This window comes from Polypterus senegalus, chromosome 8, assembly GCF_016835505.1.
Source record: "Polypterus senegalus isolate Bchr_013 chromosome 8, ASM1683550v1, whole genome shotgun sequence".
Lineage (NCBI taxonomy): Eukaryota > Metazoa > Chordata > Cladistia > Polypteriformes > Polypteridae > Polypterus > Polypterus senegalus.
In genome coordinates, this window is record NC_053161.1 from 8,645,257 (window position 1) to 8,665,025 (window position 19,769).

At 39.2% G+C, this 19,769-nt stretch overlaps 1 protein-coding gene across 2 annotated transcripts in view; it reads left to right on the forward strand.

The window, feature by feature from the left end:
• Window positions 1-10,846, forward strand: part of slc37a3 (solute carrier family 37 member 3) — a 60,953-nt gene extending 50,107 nt beyond the window's left edge. For both annotated transcript variants that reach the window (XM_039760673.1, XM_039760674.1), the window contains 3 exons: window positions 6,014-6,165; window positions 9,918-9,983; window positions 10,263-10,846. In XM_039760673.1, coding sequence (XP_039616607.1) covers window positions 6,014-6,165; window positions 9,918-9,983; window positions 10,263-10,352 — 308 coding nt within the window. In that variant the 3' untranslated portion in view covers window positions 10,353-10,846. The remainder of the gene's footprint in view (window positions 1-6,013; window positions 6,166-9,917; window positions 9,984-10,262) is intronic.
• Window positions 10,847-19,769: the final 8,923 nt, after the last annotated feature.

The window sequence follows — 19,769 nt, forward strand, 5'->3', positions numbered from 1 at the left end:
CATCAGAGAATTCCCTGTAATTTCCAGCTGAGAAAAGAAGGAATTTAAGGTGGGCCAGGATTACGGGCTTTGGGAATTCTAGTGTTAAAGCACACTACTATGGTTGAATCACTCTGGTGCTACTCACAGGTCTCACTAAAGGATGGAAGTTGCTCTGCCACAATCATATTTGTATGTGATTGACTTGGATGTGTTTTTTTAAACATTATTAATGATGTTTTGAAAAAGTAAATAAATAAAACAATTTCAGTAGGTAATCATAAAGGAGCATCAATGAATCAAACAGGTAAGAAGCAATCTATTTATCTTTCATTAACTTTTTGCTTATTCCTTCCTGCTGAGTGGTTCCCTATTCCCACCCACCAATATTTATGATATTCTGCTGCAATTGGAGAAAAGAGAATGAAGGTGGGGGCCTGGGAGAGCAGATTCTAGCAATTCTTCTAAATGACTGTAAACCAATAAATACCTGCTAGTGTTGATATCTATACTAATAAAAGGCAAAGCCCTGACTGACTCACTGACTCACTCATCACTAATTCTCCAACTTCCCGTGTAGGTTGAAGGCTGAAATTTGGCAGGTTCCTTCCTTACAGCTTACTTACAAAAGTTAAGTAGGTTTCATTTCGAAATTCTACGCGCAACGGTCAGAACTGAATCCTACTTATGTACTTATATACGGCCATAGCCTGCAGCTCGGTCGCCGTGTGAGGCGGGGTTGTGTCCCCCATCACCACGCCTCCCACGTAGTCGGCTGCCTTCCTGTATTGTGTCCTCCATACCCACGCCTCCCACGTAATTGAATGCCTGCCTATATAAGGCCGTCCGTCAGCAGCAATCCAATAGACACGCTGCTGCTAAATATTCGCAGGCAAATCAAAAAGTAAATACCAGGAATGCCTGTTAAACATCATAGATCCACGAGTAGCGATTTGGGTGGTGTGATGTCTATCGAGGTGATCACTGTAATATTTATATGTCATTGAAATGTATTATTATCAGGCATGGTTTAGGCACCTATGTCATCAGGAAGGCACCAGAAAAAGGGACCTCAAGGTTACTATAATGGAAGTTAATTTAGAGCACGGATGCCGTGAATATAAGAGTTGTAATAAATAAAGTTCCCCTGCATACTTTAAAAGAAAGTCTCGCCATCATTTCATTTTTCACAATTTGTGAAAACAAGACATGGTGTCAGAATAGAGGACAGTCATGGATTTTGTTGGAGTTACCTCGCCACGAATTGACTGGGATTCTCTTAAACTGCCAGGAGAATGGAAAAAGTTCCGACAGCAGGTAGAGCTGATGTTTTCTGGCCCGCTAAAAGGCAAAGACAAGAGTGAGAAATGCAGCTACCTGCTCCTGTGGACTGGGGAAAAAGGAAGAGACATTTTTAACACGTGGACTCTCACCCAGGAGGAAGCCAAGATACTGAAAACTTATTATGACCGTTTTGAGGCGTTTGTCATGCCTAAGACGAATACGATATTCGCGAGATGCAAGTTTAATGAGAAGACGCAGGGTATAAACGAAACTTTTGATCACTTTGTAACGGAGTGAAAATTGCTGGTGAAGGACTGTGCTTATGCAAACGAAGATGAGATGGTCAGGGATAGACTAGTGTTTGGCACAAACTCAGCAAAAGTGTGAGAGAAACTTTTAAGTGCCGGGTCTGAGCTAACATTAAATAAAGCTGTGGACGTCGCAAGATCGCACGAGATAGCACAACCACAGCTGAGAACCTTCAATGCATGTACTCCGAGCGGCTCACGTGAACTGACTGTGAATGCAGTACACAGACAACAAGCAAGAGCTCCAAGGAGCGCTGAACAAAAAAACGCATTACACAATTGAGAAGGCAGCAAAAGAATATGAAGCGAGTGATGCATACAAGTATATTCATAAGTGCAGCTACTGCGGAAACAAAGCACACGGTGGAAAAAGTCAATGTCCAGCTAAAGGAAGACAGTGTAAAAAATGTGGTAAATTAAACCACTTCGCTAAAGTTTGCAGGACTGGGAAAGGTAAACCCATGCATGCAGTGTGTGATGTCTCAGATATAGAGGAAGACGTAAGTTGAACACAACACATCCTCCAAATATGAACCTGATTGAAAGAAATACAGTAATAATAATCAAATCCTTGATGACAGCAACACTCATAACAGTCACAAAACGATTACATTGACAATCTTGTTACGTTATTTTTAAAATGTTTCCTTTTCTTTTTCCAAGATCCAAGAACTTTCTGGTGACCATCTTATTTAACTCTTTTTGCAGCACCATCCACTGGTGTGGTGCATAGTTGAAGAAAAGAGTGAACTTGCGACTGTGGAAGTATTATCTCAGCTGTTCTATTACCCATTTAATTGCCAAGGGTTCCTTTTCCATGACAGCATACCTTGTCTCCCAGTCCAATAGTTTCCAGCTCTACTTTGGTACACTGGATGGACAGTTCCCTCACACACCATGCCACTTAAATATTTGGGAGCACACGCGTTCCCCCCAGCTGCTGGAATAGATGACAATGGCACCCTGTTAGGTGACACTGTAGGAATTGTGGGGGTTGTATCACTTTATCAACCAGATATTGGAAGGCTGCTGGTGCCCTGTGCAATCCAAATGGGAGGACATAGTACCTTTAGTGACCACTAGAGGTGATAAACGTGGTCTTTTCTTTTGCAAACTCCATTAAGGGAATCTGTCATTCTTTTGTCATGGTAGGTCTGGTCAGGTAATAAGACATTCAAAGAGTTAGTTATTCATCGAACCAGGAGACCTTGAAGGCATTGGAGAAATGCTAAGTACTGTCTCGCTTTTGGGCCAAAATAATGAGACTAGACCAGGGACTCGAACTCTAGCATTTGTTTGATATCAAGTTCCATTTCAGCTCATTTTGCCTCCTGGTGTCAACACACGCATGCTCAAACTGCCACCTCCGGGTCAATTATTATGTCATGTGCAATCCTAGAGGTCCTTCTGGGTGTTTCATTCACCACGCCTGGGACAGAAAGGATGGCTGCTTCCAGCTTTTGTCTCTGCTTGGCCTTCAAATTGGCTACAAAATTAAGTTTTGCAGTGAGAGCAAAGAGAGAATGCAGTTTTAGGTATCAGAATCTCGTTCCTTCCATGGTTTTAACAATTTTACATGCTAGACCTGTTCGTCTAGTCAACAGTTCAATTGCTTCATCAAATAGTCAATCAAGCCCTTCCTTTCCTTAATTTTGTAGGGTCCTTGCCAATGAGCCAATAATTTGGAGTGTGAATCACCAGGATTAAACTAATGGAGCCATGATCATTATAGGGTGGCCTGTGCTGCTTTCACATACTACATATTCACTGTTAGTGTAGGTTTAATTTATTCATATGTATCACATAACTACACAATATATTCCAAAATATTAGTGGATGGAGTGCCTCATTTTTGCAGCCTTCTTTTAGAATGTCCAATAAACTCTGGGGTTGTCATCCATAAAGCACTTCAAAAGGCAAGAAACCTCTGGAGGCTTGTGAACGTCCAGGTATGAAAATAACACAATGCAGAGTAAGTGACCACAGTTCCTCCTATGCTTGCTGACAACCATGCAAAGCATTTGCTTGAATATCTGATTAACCTGATAGACCAAACCATCAGTTTGAGGATGAAAGGCTGAGGTTTTTAAGTGCTTAATTTTGTAATTTAGTAAGTGAACACTTCCAAGGAAAAAGGCATCCCTTGGTCCATTAGAACTTCTTTAAGGATGCCAACCCATGCACAGACCCCTATAAGTTCTTATGCAATGTTCTTGGAATTGGCTTGTCTCAAGGGAATAGCTTTCAGATATTGTGTACCGTATTCCACAAAAAATGTAGTTCTATCCCCTGACAGAGGGTTTGAAGGGGCCTACTATGTCCACTCCGATACCCTCAAATGATCTATCAATGAGTGGTAAGGGAACGAGAAAGGCACAGACGGTCCTTCTGAAGAATCTGCTGCAATTGACATTTCAGGGTGGAACTATAAAAACAGCGGACCACCTCATTAATTTCCAAGTAGTAAAATCAGACTTTAATTATTTCCAGTGTCTTGTCAGCTCCAAGCTGGGCACCTAAGGAGATGGGCATGAGACAACAGCACTAACCCCCGACTTGGAGTGCATTAACAAACCAAAGAGCCCTGACATTGTCTCCCATAAACATGTGTCACGTTGGACAGGCATACTATAAAGTAATGATTGATTGTTCTTCTTTTATGGTACTGTGAAAAGTAATGTATAATTCTTAATTGCAAATATTTGTTGATTTCTTTACTGTGGCATTACTCTTTTTTTCACTGTATTTCATATTCTGCATGCTGGTAACAATATTATAAACATCTTAACCCTTAATCAAAACTTAAATTGCAAGTTTCTGCTTCATTTTGTATTAATTGGACAATTTGCCTTAATATTTTTTAACAGTCATCTTATCTTTTTTTTGTCATTTCTGCCTACTAACAAATACTTCACCACCATGAAAAGTTTGATTTTTTGGACGTTCCCACACAGTCATTTTCACTGAAAACAATACAGATTGAGTTTTAAACCATTATGTTAACTTTCATGTCTACAGTATTGCAAAAAATATATAATATTCTGTAAGTATAGCCTCATTAATATGAAATAGAATGCTGTAATGTTTTCAGATGGGTTCAGTTCAGTAGTCAATTTACATATTATATTTCAAAGTAAACATATTTACAGCTGTGCATATTTGGTAAAGTACTGTATGTTTATACTGTAACCAGGTAATTGAACAGCATGCTTTATAAAAGTAAAGCTATTTAACCTTAAGTTTCTGTCTCGCACATCCACCATCTTCAGTTTGAATGCCATGGCAGTTTGTTGTCTGTATAGAACTTGCAGGTTCTTCCCATGTCTGCACAAGTTTTCCTCCCACATGACTAAAGGCACTCATTTTAGATTAACTGAAAATTCCACACTGCTCTTTATGATTTTGGCTGTTTGTGAATGGGAGCTGATATGCACTCATGCCTTGTCCATGGTTGTTTCATTTCTTGTGTCTGGTACTGCCCGGTCTGTGGCCCCCTGTGACTCTAAACTTGATTAAGTGGAATTCAGTATGTGTGCATATATGAGAATGTTATTTTAGGCTTTACTGTTTAATTTGGATAATACTTATTTCATTATGTGTGAGTTTTGTGGGTTAATTGAAAAATGTTAGTCATGGGAAAATCTTGATAAAATGACATTGAGCTAATTTCATAGAGGCGTGTTGTGTCTTTTTTGTTTCCAACTGAAAACTAAGCATCTGTTCAACACATGGATACATGTCTAAATTTCTGTAGTGGAAACTTTGCTGTCTTCTATAGAGGGCTTTAAAGGTCATCAAATAAGTATATCAAGGCGGAGTCTACAGAATGAATATCACCTTGGCAACCAGTATGAGAGGCCACAACCAAAGTAATATGAAGGCTTGCTTTTGTTCTGGGTAAAATACAGCTTGTCATTTTGCCCCCACCCCCTGTTCTATCAGAGGGCTTAGAAGATACTCAGTGAAGTGTTCTACAGTGAAAGTATTACTGCAGCTCATTCTTTAAATATAAGATCAACTTTTATTTAAGTAAAATGTCCATTGACAGCCACACTTTCTGAGAAATTAAACTGATTTCTTTTTCTGTTGACACTGACAATACATAATTAGCAAAAGCAAAAATATTTTAAGTGAATAATGGGTATGTGAACAGAAATAAATTAAAATAGTTTCAGCTCTGTGAGTGTGTCTTCTAGCCACTTATGTTTTTGGTAGCAGTCAATCCACACATTCTTGTTTTATTTCACTTGTGTCCATTGATACTACTGTGACAACTGGAGCCACGAAGATTCCTTCCCTGAACAGAATCGTAGTCAGTCGCAGGTTCAGTTACACAAACACATCCTGTAGTTCACATGTTACTTGTGGATGACTAAGGCAAATGGTGGTTTTAGAGTTTGCAATCATTCTTTATTCTAGGTAAACCTCATTTTGCCTTACAGGTTTTTTCATTGGAGGTCCAGCCAACATGATCAGCTCAGCCATTTCAGCAGACTTGGGCAGACAGAAGACATTGCAGGGAAGCCATGAAGCACTTGCCACTGTGACAGGAATTATAGATGGAACTGGTAGCATGGGAGCTGCTGCAGGGCAGGTAAAATCTCCATATGAAAATTGCTTAGTGATATTGTTCTTTGCAAGGAACAAATTAGGATATGAAAGATAAGAAGTCTACTCAAATGTGTGTTCCCATCATGATTGCCAATAGCCCCTTTCAGTCTATTGACTTTACAACCAGATAAATGACTTCTCAAAAACATGTCACTTGTAACTCCTTCAAAATAGAGTTAATATTTACAGTAATCTGTTTCTTTCCCACCATCTACATGCCAGTGCTTTTGTAACCTATTTGTTAATTTCAGCGTAGAGTGGTAGATAGTACCTAGTAGTAGCACTGCTTTTATCCCAGCTGTTTAAAGCTTTGAAGATCTCAGTTCACTCCTTAGACTTGTCTGCTGTTTTGTAAAGCATATGTATTCTCTACAGGAATCTTCTCTGTGTATCCTAATTCCTACCAGACCACAGGCCTTAATATTGTGTATTTTAAGTTGATTTTCAACTCAAAGCTCTTCATTTACCAGTGAGTATTGATGCCAGCCTGACTACATAGTGCAAGCCCCATCCACAGCATTACCTTCAATACTGCTGAAATGTAATATATTAAAGAAAGCACTGAGCAGATAAATTAATTCACTCATGATGGAGAGAAACTGACTAGGTCAGGACATATGTGGGGAAGCAAAAATCAGTAAGGCAAAGAAGGCATAATCAAATTAAAATGTTTATTTTAAATTCAGCCATAATAGTCCATGGTTACATTTTATAAGCAGTAAAGTAAACCCGTTCCAAGCAATTAATTAAACTTTCATCTTCATTTTGTTGTCTTAACCATATGTCAGAAACATTCAAAATAAGGTTTCTGAAATTTGAATTTTTGCATTATTGAGCTAAATGTTCTTGTTAAGCTTTAAAGCTTTTATTTCATGCTTTCTGTGTGCCCCACAAACACTTGTCAGTCACTGGGTAAGACACTTTTTTATTAATGAGTTATCCTTCATTTAACAATATAGATTTCTAAGGCAAATGTATGCCATGACTGTGAAAAAATAACTGAATTAAAAAATGTGAAATATTTATTCTTTAATGAAACTAACTCTTTATAACATCTCCAGGCTGAGATGATTGAGAAGCAATAAATTGGGTTTTAAAGTATATTTCTTTCATAGGGGACAGTTTCATAAAAAAATTAGAAACAATAAGAAATAGATGTTCTTATTGGATATGAAAATGATAAGGAAGTTAAAGAGAAAAAGCAGCTACAAGAAAATTAAGTACAAGAGTGCAGCAGTTAAACAAGACATTTAAAGTGCTGAAATTAAGCTGAAGAAAAATATGGCTGATAATACAAGAGATATATCTGGTTCTTTAACTATTTTAGCAGTATGAATACCAGTAGTCTACGTTTATTAAGAATGTCAAGGAGGAAATAACATTTACCAAATAAGGAAACGGCCAAAACTTTCAAATTATATTACCTGAAATGTTCTCCTGTTCAGAAGTTAGTAACAAAATGATGGCTGCAATCAATATTAATAAAATATTAAACTATTTAGAAATAATAAAGTACAAGGTGCCACTAAGTTTGAAGAGACTAGAAGAGAATAAATCACCTGTATTAGAACATATTTACCCTAATCCATTCATCCTTGATGTCACTTAATCGACTTCAGCCTCATAGGTGTCTGCGCCCATCATGGGAGCATTGGGAGCAAGGCAGGAACTGATTGTGGTTGAGGTGCAAGTCTGTCACATGGAACAGTGCTGCACGCATCCATGCTCATTCATATAGGGCTAATTTTGGAACCACAAATTAATCTAACACACGCTCCTTTGGGATGAGTAAAGGAAATACAGAGCAAGGCTCCTTAAGACACAAGGGGAATTTAAAACTCCATAGAAACATTGTGAAGACTGAGATTCAAACCTAGCCTTGTGAGTTATATCACTGTACCAATCTCAGAAAAAACCGGAATGTAAAATTTTATTTTAATGTATGGTTTCCATAAAAGTTATTTTTATATATGACATTTTTTGTGTTTTTTATGATTCATGTGTTATAAAATTAGGCATGAACTATATTAATATTGTTTGTAATATTAATATTCCTATGTGTTTTAAGCATCCCTAAATAAGAGTTGGAATCACATTACATTTTAACATAATTTCAGAAGACTTTTCTTAATATCTGCCAGTACTGAAATATGAGCTGTAATATAAATGGAAAACTATTGATTTATGTATTCTCTAAAATCATCTTATTCCAGGTTGGACTTTACAAAGGATAAATGTCTGCCAAACAGTGGAGACAATATTTTGAATATTTTAATTATAAACAATAAAGTATTGTTGATGACAATTTTCTTAATAGATTTTATGTAACATTATTCAGTAGTACCATGCAACACATTAAAAATTTGGCCCAGTTAAAAGATGTACATTTATCTAAGTGACATGTGTATGTACAGAATCCAGTGCACAAACAGACAGAGGCCTTGATCAGACAGCTGTGAAAGAAGAGTGACTGCATGCATCTTTTGGCTGTGAAATCTATGAAGAAATACCAATATAATGTTAAAAGAAATTTCAGGAGTCTATTAAAACCACAGTACCCCACTAGAGGGCGCAGATGGTGTTCACAAAGTATGATATATGAGAGCACTAAATCCATTTATAGACTTCAGCATTTCAAATTGCCATTAAGATAACAAGTGTTGTATGATAGCAGTATGTATCAAATGTCATGGCTACATCAGGGATTACAGCAATTAGTCATAAACCTGGCCTATGACTTTACACCATTACTCAGGTCTCTGTACAAACTATTCTGCTTAGGCATCTGAAAATTAAAAGCAAAAAAAAACAAAACTCTAAATCACTGTATCCTTTTTTATCGCATAGTCAAAGAAGTAACAGTCAAATAGACAAAATGCAGTTTATGGAAATACTAAAAAGAGCAATTACTGTATAATTTTATGTATCTCTTTAACACATATTCACACAGCTCCTGGAATCATTTTTATCCCAACTCAATATAACTGTGAATGAATTACATTAAATATATTACTTGTATAACCTTTTAATTTCTATATGTTGATATTTTCTGGCTGAATTAAAGAAGAAAAATTAAAAGAATACTGCATTTGCATGTATGTGGAAATGGTTGTCAAAGGTAAAATTATAAAGGAATTTAGCTTTTATCAATTTTGATTGCTGTATCAGTTTTATTTACAGTAACATTTTTTAAATTTTGTTTTGGTTTGATGTATCCTCATTATCTTATTGAACATTATTGTTACATAAACGTTTTAAAAAGTAGCTTTGAGCATAAAGATAGTTCTTGTAATCAAGTTATGCAGCATTTCACAGTGTAGTCAACAGATTTGAATATTTCAGTGTGCCAGTGAGTTTTATTTTTTTCCCCTGTTTAAAGTTAGAGTGAAGATTTCAACATGCGTACTTTGTGAGCTGCATGTACATACAGCCATGTAAATAGTTTGGTTGTCTGGGCTATTCTACATTATATCGTATGAGATTTTATATGAAGTTTTTTTCTGTGATATTTTCAACATAATTACAAAATGCTTTGTTGCAATGTTTAGAGGTTTAGGACAAACTTTTAGTGTAGAAGTGCTGCGGTCACTTTTTTCTGTGTTTGGCCAGAGTCAACCTGCTGTCATTAGTCTGGTAATTCAAACATACTATACACTTTTTCCCATCAGAGATGTAAGAAGTAGCTATTTGTAGCAAAATTTATTTAATTTGCTGTTGTGATTTTTGTTTTTGCAGTATCTGGTCTCTTTGTTTGAAAGCAAATTAGGATGGACTTCAGTATTTTACTTTTTCATTGTTATGGTAAGGATACTGTGATTCATTTATAACACAGCCATAACTATATATATTTTAAAATAAGATAAACAAGCTGTTACTAATGAGATGTTTAATAGTAAAAAAGTGTTTTATGATGATAACATGTCTTGTATGTCCACGCACATTTTAGTTAACACAAACTCAGACAGAAAAAGCAACTCCTCTATATACATCTATGATACTATAGATTTTGACTTTCTTATATTTCCACAATTCAGCATGTTTCTGTTTTTGTTTTTTAAAAATCGTTTGCTTTTTGCACAGCTTGGCGGCACTTTGGTGTTCATTTCTCCACTGATTGTTCGGGAGGTTAAGTCTTCATTCCTGGAACGATGCAGATCAAGGTTTCGTTAGCTATGAAGAATCCAAAATACCAATATGGTAGTTTGAAATACATATAAAACTGTATGTGAAACCCTGTCCTCCTATTGTAGTGATTATGTTGCATTTCCATATTTTTATGTCTCTTTTTGCCTATTTTATGTGTTTTGTTCCCATTTGGTGGAATGATTTTGTTTATTGTTTTGTCAAAGTGGTCCGTCATTTTTCTTTTCTTTGGTAGAATTACTTAGGGAATGTAAAGTTTACAAATAAATATTTAAACTGTTGTCTTATTGAATTGCTGGAATAAATGTGATGGATGTTTAAATGGTAAAGGGACATACTGTATTCTCCAGGATCTCCTACAGGCTAAATATACACTGTCTCAAAAGAGTTTGTCTTGGAAGATTATCAGATATTTTCATTTTCACACAGCATTTTAAGCCAGTATTTTAGCATAATCAGTTATTTAGTATAATGCTTTCCCTTAAATCAGTGCCTAAAGGGTCACAGGCTTTCATTCTAACTCACAACAGCAGGTAAAGTGTTTTATAATTGAATTGATTTGTACATAGAGGACACTTTCTGAAATCCTCAAAATGTTTTAGAAGTAAGAGTTTTTATGAATATGATTGTAAAATGATATATATATATATATATATATAAAGGGTGGTGAGCAAAATAGATATATCTGAATTAAAACCCTGTCGATTGTAATATTCATATAGGAAGAAAACAAGTTCTTTGACTTTTACAAACTAACATTTAAGTTAGTTAAACTAACAGGGAATGGTACAGAAATATAATACATTCTTTTACAGAATATAGACAATTATGATCAAGTACTGTAAAAACCTCATATAATAATATATATGTATGTGGGTGTGTATATACAGTGTATATATATATATATATATATATATATATATATATATATATATATAGCATTACTGTCTAAAAAAATTATAATCGAAAGGAAATGTAATTAATTTAGAAACATTTGTTAGAAGCATACCTTTATGTTATTTAAATCATAATATGTTTGTTTGTCAGTATTATGTCAATTGTGAATATATAATTTGTTTAATCCAAGTATATGGAAATTTACAGTATATGCATCGCATATTGAGGAAAATAAAACATATTTTATTAGAAAATCTTGGCTCTTTTGTCAAAGCAGTTTTAGGCAATGTTCATTTTAAAGTATCCATGCATACTTTGCACATACTAATATCTTTCTTTTAATTGAAAAACTGTTTACAATAAGCCAGCTACTGCTAGCTTCATTTTTTCAGTATTGTATTTTTGTATTGTTTTTTTAATAAATTTGCAAAAACCTCCAGTAAACTTTTTTCACGTTGTCATTATGGGGTGTTGTGTGTAGTGTTCTGAGGAAAAAAACGAATTTAATCCATTTTGGAACAAGGCTGTAACATAACAAAGTGTGGGAAAAGTGATGCGCTGTGAATACTTTCCGGATGCACTGTATTTACAATGAGCCTACAAATGTTTGCTCCTGGATGGATGCAGAAGGAATAATATTAGAATCAAAAGGTGTACCTGAGAATCGTGAAAGTCCAAACCCAGTGAAACTTGCAGCTGAACTATTCTCAAAAATAATTGGAGCGGACTTCAAATCAGATACCGAGATAGCGGCAGCTTTTCTCATACGTGGATCAAATACCTCTAAACCTAGGACTCTAATTGTCCACTTCAAGAGATTACAATTTAAGCTTAATGTAATGGCACTTCTCAGACAGAAACAAGAGGTTATATTTGAAAATAACCACATTTGTATTTTCCCTGATTTCTCACCCTCAACAGCTGCTAAACGTGAAGCTTTTTACAACATTAAACAGCGGTTACGGAAAGCTGATATCAGATACAGCCTCTTGTATCCTGCCAAACTGAAAGTGGATATTCAAGACAAATATTAGATCTTCTCCAGCAAGGAGGAAGCAGATAAGGAATTAAGACATTTTTTTTTTTAAATACGATAGTGAGTCGCATCCTGTCATGGCATGGCAAGAAGCTACTACCTGCTGTCTGATCCGATTGCAACGATACAGGTACTATAATTATACATCCTTTTCTTTTCTCTGATACTTTTTGTTTATGTTTTAATTATAATTATATGCGTATGTGTGGAAGAAATTAAAGTAGGTTTTTTTTTTTTTTCTTTTCTATTCTAAAGGAGACTGTTTAACATCATACCCTTGGTTTATTATTATTGTTATTATTGCATTAGGGTTTTTCCAGGGCCACTTTTTAACACCATTCCCTGGGTTTATTGTCCTAATATTTCAAGGCTGTTGAAGATTTTATTTTATGCTTATAGTATTTTGACTTTTATCGGCAATAGATATCTCTATTTTTTAATCCTCAAACGCTGCTGCTGGTGGGCTAGTTTTGTTTTGGACGTGCTTTGTATCTAGGTATGTCAGAGGACCGGGACTTTGTGAAGTGGGGTCCAGCCTCACGTGGGGAGGCAAAATGGGGTGGTGGGGGGATAAGGGGGGGAGAGAAAGAGAGCAAGCTATATCTAATCTATCCTTTTAATCCATATAACTATAACTACCAACGTAACAATAGGCTGCATGACAATAACTCGTGGGAAAATTGGAAATTAAGGTTAAACCTGTCTCACTTCCAGTTAAGACTACAAAATGACATCAAAAATTCAGAATCAGTGTCTCCATGCTGAGATGGTTAACTTTGTGAGCTGGAATGTTAAAGGCCTGAATCACGAATTAAAGAGAAAGAAAGTATTCTCTCACCTAACAGGTTTAAATGCTAAAATAGTATTTTTTACAGGAGACCCACTTACTAAGCAAAGATCAGTTCCGGCTGCAAAAAGACTGGATTAGCCAAATGTTCCATTCCAGCTTTACAAAGAAAACTAGAGGTGTGGGAATTCTCATACATAGAACACTCTCATTTGTGGTATCAGATGTAGTATCTGATCCTGAAGGGAGATATGTGATTGTCATGGGCAATTTATTTAACTGTAAAGTAATTTTGATAAATATTTATGCAACCAATGTCAATGATAGGGAATTCATACAAAATGTATTTGCATCCATTCCCAATGTGAACATTCATAAAATTATAATGGCTGGGGATTTTAACTGTGTTTTAAATCCACTCTTAGATAGGTCTACTGTCACAGGGGGGATGACATCTAACACTGCAAAGACAATTACACAGTTTTTAACTGACCACATCCTATTCGACCCCTGGAGATTTCTAAACCCAAACTCAAGAACATATTCCTTCTACTCACCAGTGCATCATTGCTACTTAAGAATTGATTATTTCTTTATAGATAATAATTTCTTCCCTACGATTAAATCTTGCAAATACAATGCTATTGTTATTTTCTACTATGCCCCTCTGATCTTGGCGCTAAAATCATTATGCCCCACACACTCATCTTACAGATGGGGTCTTAACCCACTTCTATTAGCAGATGAGAACTGTACAGAATTTGTATCAAAACAAATCAGTTTCTTCCTAGGGACAAATACATCCTCAGAGGTCCCTGCAGGAATTCTCTGAGAAACTCTAAAGGCCTTCTTAAGAGGAGAGATTATTTCATATCTTTCCCACAGGAATAAATTAGATACCAAGAAGGTATCAGAGCTAACCAGCGAAATTACTAGAATAGATGAAGAACACCCCTCCTTGAACCGTCACCTTATTGTGGTGGAGAGGTTTGCGTGTCCCAATGATCCTAGGAGCTATGTTGTCCGGGTAGGCCACCCAAGACAAACTGGTCCTAGGTGAGGGATGAGACAAAGAGCGGTTCAACAAACCTCCAATGATGAGGAAAAACTCTGGACAACGTTTTCCCTTGCCCGGATGCGGGTCACCGGAGCCCCCCTCTGGAGCCAGGCCTGGAGGTGGGGCTCGATGGCGAGCGCCTGGTGGCCGGGCCTGCACCCATGGGGCTCGGCCGGGCACAGCCCGAAGAGGTAACGTGGGTCCTTCTTCTCATGGGCTCACCACCTATGGGAGGGGCCAAGGAGGTCCGGTGCAGTGTGAGTTTGGTGGTGGCCGAAGGCGAGGACCTTGGCAGACTGATCCTCGGCTACAGAAACTGGCTCTTGGGACGTGCAATGTCACCTCTCTGAAGAGGAAGGAGCCTGAGCTAGTGTGCAAGGTTGAGAGGTTCCGGCTAGATATAGTCGGACTCACCTCGACGCACAGCTTGGATTCTGGAACCAATCTCCTTGAGAGGGGCTGGACTCTCTACCACTCTGGAGTTGCCCCCGGTGAGAGGCATCAAGCAGGTGTGGGCATACTTATTGCCCCCCGGCTTGGAGCCTGTGCATTGGGGTTTACCCCGGTGGACGAGAGGGTGGCCTCCCTCCACCACCGGGTGGGGAAGGGTCCTGACTGTTGTTTGTGCGTATGCGCCGAATGGCAGTTTGGAGTATCCACCCTTTTTGGAGTCTCGGGAGGGGGTGCTAGAGGGTGTACCTTCTGGGGACTCCCACGTTCTGCTGGGAGACTTCAATGCTCAAGTGGGCAATGACAGTGAGACCTGGAAGGGCATGATTGGGAGGAATGGCCCCTCCCGATCTGAACCCAAGCAGTGTTTTGTTATTGGACTTCTGTGCTCACCAAGGATTGTCCATAACGAACACCATGTTCAAGCATAAGGGTGTTCATATGTACACTTGGCGCCAGGACACCCTAGGCCTCAGTTCGATGATCGACTTTGTGGTTGTGTTGTTGGACTTGCGGCCATATGTCTTGGACACTCTGGTGAAGAGAGGAGCGGAGCTGTCAACTGATCACCACCTGGTGGTGAGTTGGCTTCGATGGTGGGGGAAGATGCTGGTCAGGCCTGGTAGGCACAAACGTGTTGTGAAGGTCTGCTGGGAACGGCTGGCGGAGTCCCCTGTCAGAAGTAGCTTCAACTCCCACCTTCGGCAGAACTTCGACCATGTCCCGAGGGAGGTGGGGGACATTGAGTCTGAATGGGCCATGTTCCGTGCCTCTATTGTTGAGGCGGCTGACCGGAACTGTGGCCGTAAGGTGGTCGGTGCCTGTCGTGGCGGCAATCCCCGAACCTGTTGGTGGACACCGGTGGTGAGGGATGCCGTCAAGCTGAAGAAGGAGTCCTATAGGACCTTTTTGTCCTGTGGGTCTCTGGAGGCAGCTGATAGGTACCGGCAGGCCAAGCGGAATGCGGCTTCGGTGGTTGCTGAGGCATAGGAGGAGTTTGGAGAGGCCATGGAGAACGACTTTCGGACGGTTTCGAGGAGATTCTGATCCACCGTCCGGCGTCTCAGGAGGGGGAAGCAGTGCAGTGTCAACACCGTATATGATGGGGATGGTGCGCTGCTGACCTCTACTCGAGACATTGTGGGTCGGTGGGGGGAGTACTTCGAAGACCTCCTCAATCCCACTTACATGCCTTCCAATGAGGAAGCAGAGCCTGGGGACTCTGAGGTGGGCTCTCCCATCTCTGGGACTAAGGTCACCGAGGTGGTCAAAAAACTCCCGGAGTTCCTCAAGGCTCCGGATGTTGTAGGACTGTCTTGGTTGACACGTCTCTGCAACATCGCATGGACATCGGGGACAGTGCCTCTGGATTGGCAGACCGGGGTGGTGGTCCCCCTCTTTAAAAAGGGGGACCGGAGGTTGTGTTCCAACTACAGAGGGATCACACTCCTCAGCCTCCCTGGAAAAGTCTCTTCGGGGGTTCTGGAGAGGAGGGTCCATCGGATAGTCGAACCTCGGATTCAGGAAGAACAGTGTGGTTTTCGTCCTGGTCGCAGAACAGTGGATCAGCTCTACACCCTTAGCAGAATCCTGGAGGGTGCATGGGAATTTGCCAAACCAGTCTACATGTGTTTTGTGGACATGGAAAAGGCATTCACCCGTGTCCCTCGGGGAATCCTGTGAGGGGTGCGCCGGGAGTATGGGGTTCCGGACCCCCTGATAAGGGCTGTTCGGTCCCTGTACAACCGGTGTCAGAGCTTAGTCCGCATTGCCAGCAGTAAGTCGAGCTCGTTTCCAGTGAGAGTTGGACTCCTCCAGGGCTGCCCTTTGTCACCGATTCTGTTCATAACTTTTATTGACAGAATTTCTAGGCGCAGCCAGGGTGTTGAAGGGGTCCAGTTTGGTGGACTCAGGATTGGGTCACTGCTGTTTGCAGATGATGCTGTCCTGTTTGCTTCATCAGGCCGTGATCTTCAGCTCTCTCTGGAACGGTTCGCAGCTGAGTGTGAAGCGGCTGGGATGAGTATCAGCACCTCTAAATCCGAGACCATGGTCCTCAGCCGGAAGAGGGTGGAGTGCCCTCTCAGGGTTGGGGGAGAGATCCTGCCCCAAGTGGAGGAGTTCAAGTATCTAGGGGTCTTGTTCACGAGTGAGGGAAGAATAGACCGTGAGATTGACAGGCGTATTGGTGTGGCATCCGCAGTGATGCGGGCTCTGCATCGGTCTGTCGTGGTGAAAAAAGAGCTGAGCTGTAAGGCAAGGCTCTCAATTTACCAGTCGATCTACGTTCCTACCCTCACCTATGGTCATGAGCTATGGGTAATGACCGAAAGAATGAGATCGCGAGTACAAGCGGCTGAAATGAGTTTCCTCCGCAGGGTGTCTGGGCTTTCCCTTAAAGATAGGGTGAGAAGCTTAGTCATCCGGGAGGGGCTCAGAGTAGAGCCTCTACTCCTCCGCATCGAGAGGAGTCAGATGAGGTGGCTTGGGCATCTGATCAGGATGCCTCCTGGATGCCTCCCTGGTGAGGTGTTCCGGGCACGTCCCGGAGGCCCCGGGGAAGACCCAGGACACGCTGGAGAAACTATGTCTCCCAGCTGGCCTGAGAACGCCTTGGAATTCTCCCAGAAGAGCTGGAAGAAGTGGCCGAGGAGAGGGAAGTCTGGGCCTCTCTGCTTAAGCTTCTGCCCCCGCAACCCGACCCCTAATAAGCGGAAGAGGATGGATGGATGGATGAAGAATATGCCAGGTTTCCAAGTGAGGCTCTTCATAGGAAAAGGCTGGCTCTGCATTCAGAGCTCAACCTCTTAACAACCAAAGAAACTGAACAACTCATTTTTAAATCAAGATATCATTACTATGAACACAGAGAGAGAGCTAATAAGCTCTTAGCTCAACAAATCCACAAGCAAGAAGTTCACAATGCAATCCCAGCAATCACCAACACGAACAGAGATAAAATCATTGACCATAAAAATATAATGCACATATTTAGAGACTACGATAAATCCTTATATTCTACTGAGTTTAAAGAAGACAACACAAAATCTAATGCATTTCTGGATACATTACAGATACCACAAATAGATACTTTTAGTGCAGACGAACTGGATAAACCTTTGGTGCTATCAGAATTACTAGATGCTATAAAGTCACTTCAAAGCAGGAAAGCAGCAGGCCGTGATGGCTACCCTGTAGAATTTTATAAGAAATTCTCCACTCAGCTAGCTCCTCTCTTATTAGCAACATTTACAGAGCCTAGAGACAATCAAATTCTACGTCAAACTTTTCGCCATAAGCATTAATCACTGTCTTTCCTAAACAAAATAAGGACTTATTACAATATGCATCATACAGACCAATTTCACTTCTGAATAATGATGTTAAGATACTCTACAAAGTCCTAGCTAGGAGGATGGAGAAAGTGTTGCCTTCGGTAATATCACTAGATCAAACTTGATTTATTAAAGGCCGACACTTACCTTCCAATGTTCGACACCTGTTTAATGTAATATATTCACCAGGAAAGTCAAACACCCCAGAGATAATATTATCGTTGGATGCAGAAAAAGCATTTGACATGATTGAATGGAACTACCTTTTCACTACATTAGTGAAATTTGGGTTTCGCCTGAACATTTATGCATGGATCAAACTACTGTATACCAATCCAGAAGCTTCAGTTTGTATTAACAACATTTGTTCAGACTACTTTAAACTAGAATGTTGTACCAAACAAGGATGCCCCTTGTCACCACTGCTATTTGCAATCGTTGTTGAACCACTGGCAGTTCACTGTCGAAATGCTTATCAGATTAAGGGGATTATCAGAGAAGGACTTGAACAGACAATTTCTCTATATGCAGATGATATGATACTGTATATTTCAGACCCACAAAATTACTGTGCCTGCAGTCTTAACAGCACTTACAGAATTTCAAAAGATATCTGGTCTCAGAATTAATTTGTATAAAAGTGTACTGTTTCCAGTGAATTCTCAAGCATACAATATTAGATTGGACACCTTCCCTTTTATCATTGCAGATCAGTTTAAATACCTAGGGTAAATATCACAAGTAAACATAAAGCTCTTTATCAACAAAATTTCGCCATCTGTATAGAAAAAATTAAGCAAGACTTGCATAGATGATCAAACCTTCATCTTACTCTAGCTGGAAGAATTAATGTTAAGATGAATATCCTTCCTAAGCTTCTCTTTTTACTTCAAAACATTCCAATATACATCAATAAATCATTTTTTAAGCAATTAGATTCAACCATAACCTCATTTATTTGGAACTCAAAACATCCACGTATCCAAAGAGAGACCCTACAAAGTCCTAAGGCAGAAGGTGGCATGGCTCTACCCAACTTTCAGTTTTATTACTGAGCAACAAACATACAAGCTATAAAAACCTGGACACAAAAAGATGAACATACACAGGCTTGGTCCGCAATAGAAATAAAATCCTGCAGTACTTCTTAATATTCCCTGCTTTGGGCCCCAATAAATGCAAGTTATCGCCAATATACTAATAACCCAATTGTGCTTCACTCACTCAGAACATGGAACCAAAGTAGAAAGCATTTTAAGATGGAGAATCTTTTATCTGTGGCACCTCTGCATGAGAACCACCTTTTTCAACCCTCACAAACATGCAGTTTTTAATATCTGGAAAACATTTGGGATTAAATTGTTTAGAGATCTTTATATAGACAACATCTTTGCATCCTATGAACAATTATTTTCCAAGTTTAACTTTCCAGCAACACATTTCTTTCATTATCTTCAAATCAGAAACTTTGTTAAACAGAACCTGCCCGATTTTCCTTATCTCCCACCTTCCTCTATGCTGGAAAAAATATTGCTCAGTTTCGAGGACTCGGACAGCATTTCTATAATATATAAAATTATTTCACCCAAGATTCAAGAGGACAATGGGGAAAAAGATCTCTCACTCAACATATCAGAAAAGGAATGGAAGGTAGCAATGCAGAAAATTCATTCTAGCTCCATTTATGCAAAGCATACAATTATTCAATTCAAAATTATATATCGAGCACATCTGTCTCACTTAAAACTGTCCAAAATGTTTCAAGGGCAAGATCCAACCTGCGAACGCTGCAATCAAGTCCCAGCCTCACTGGGTCACATGTTTTGGGCCTGCACCAAATTAACATCATTCTGGACAAATATTTGTAAGTGCCTTTCAGACA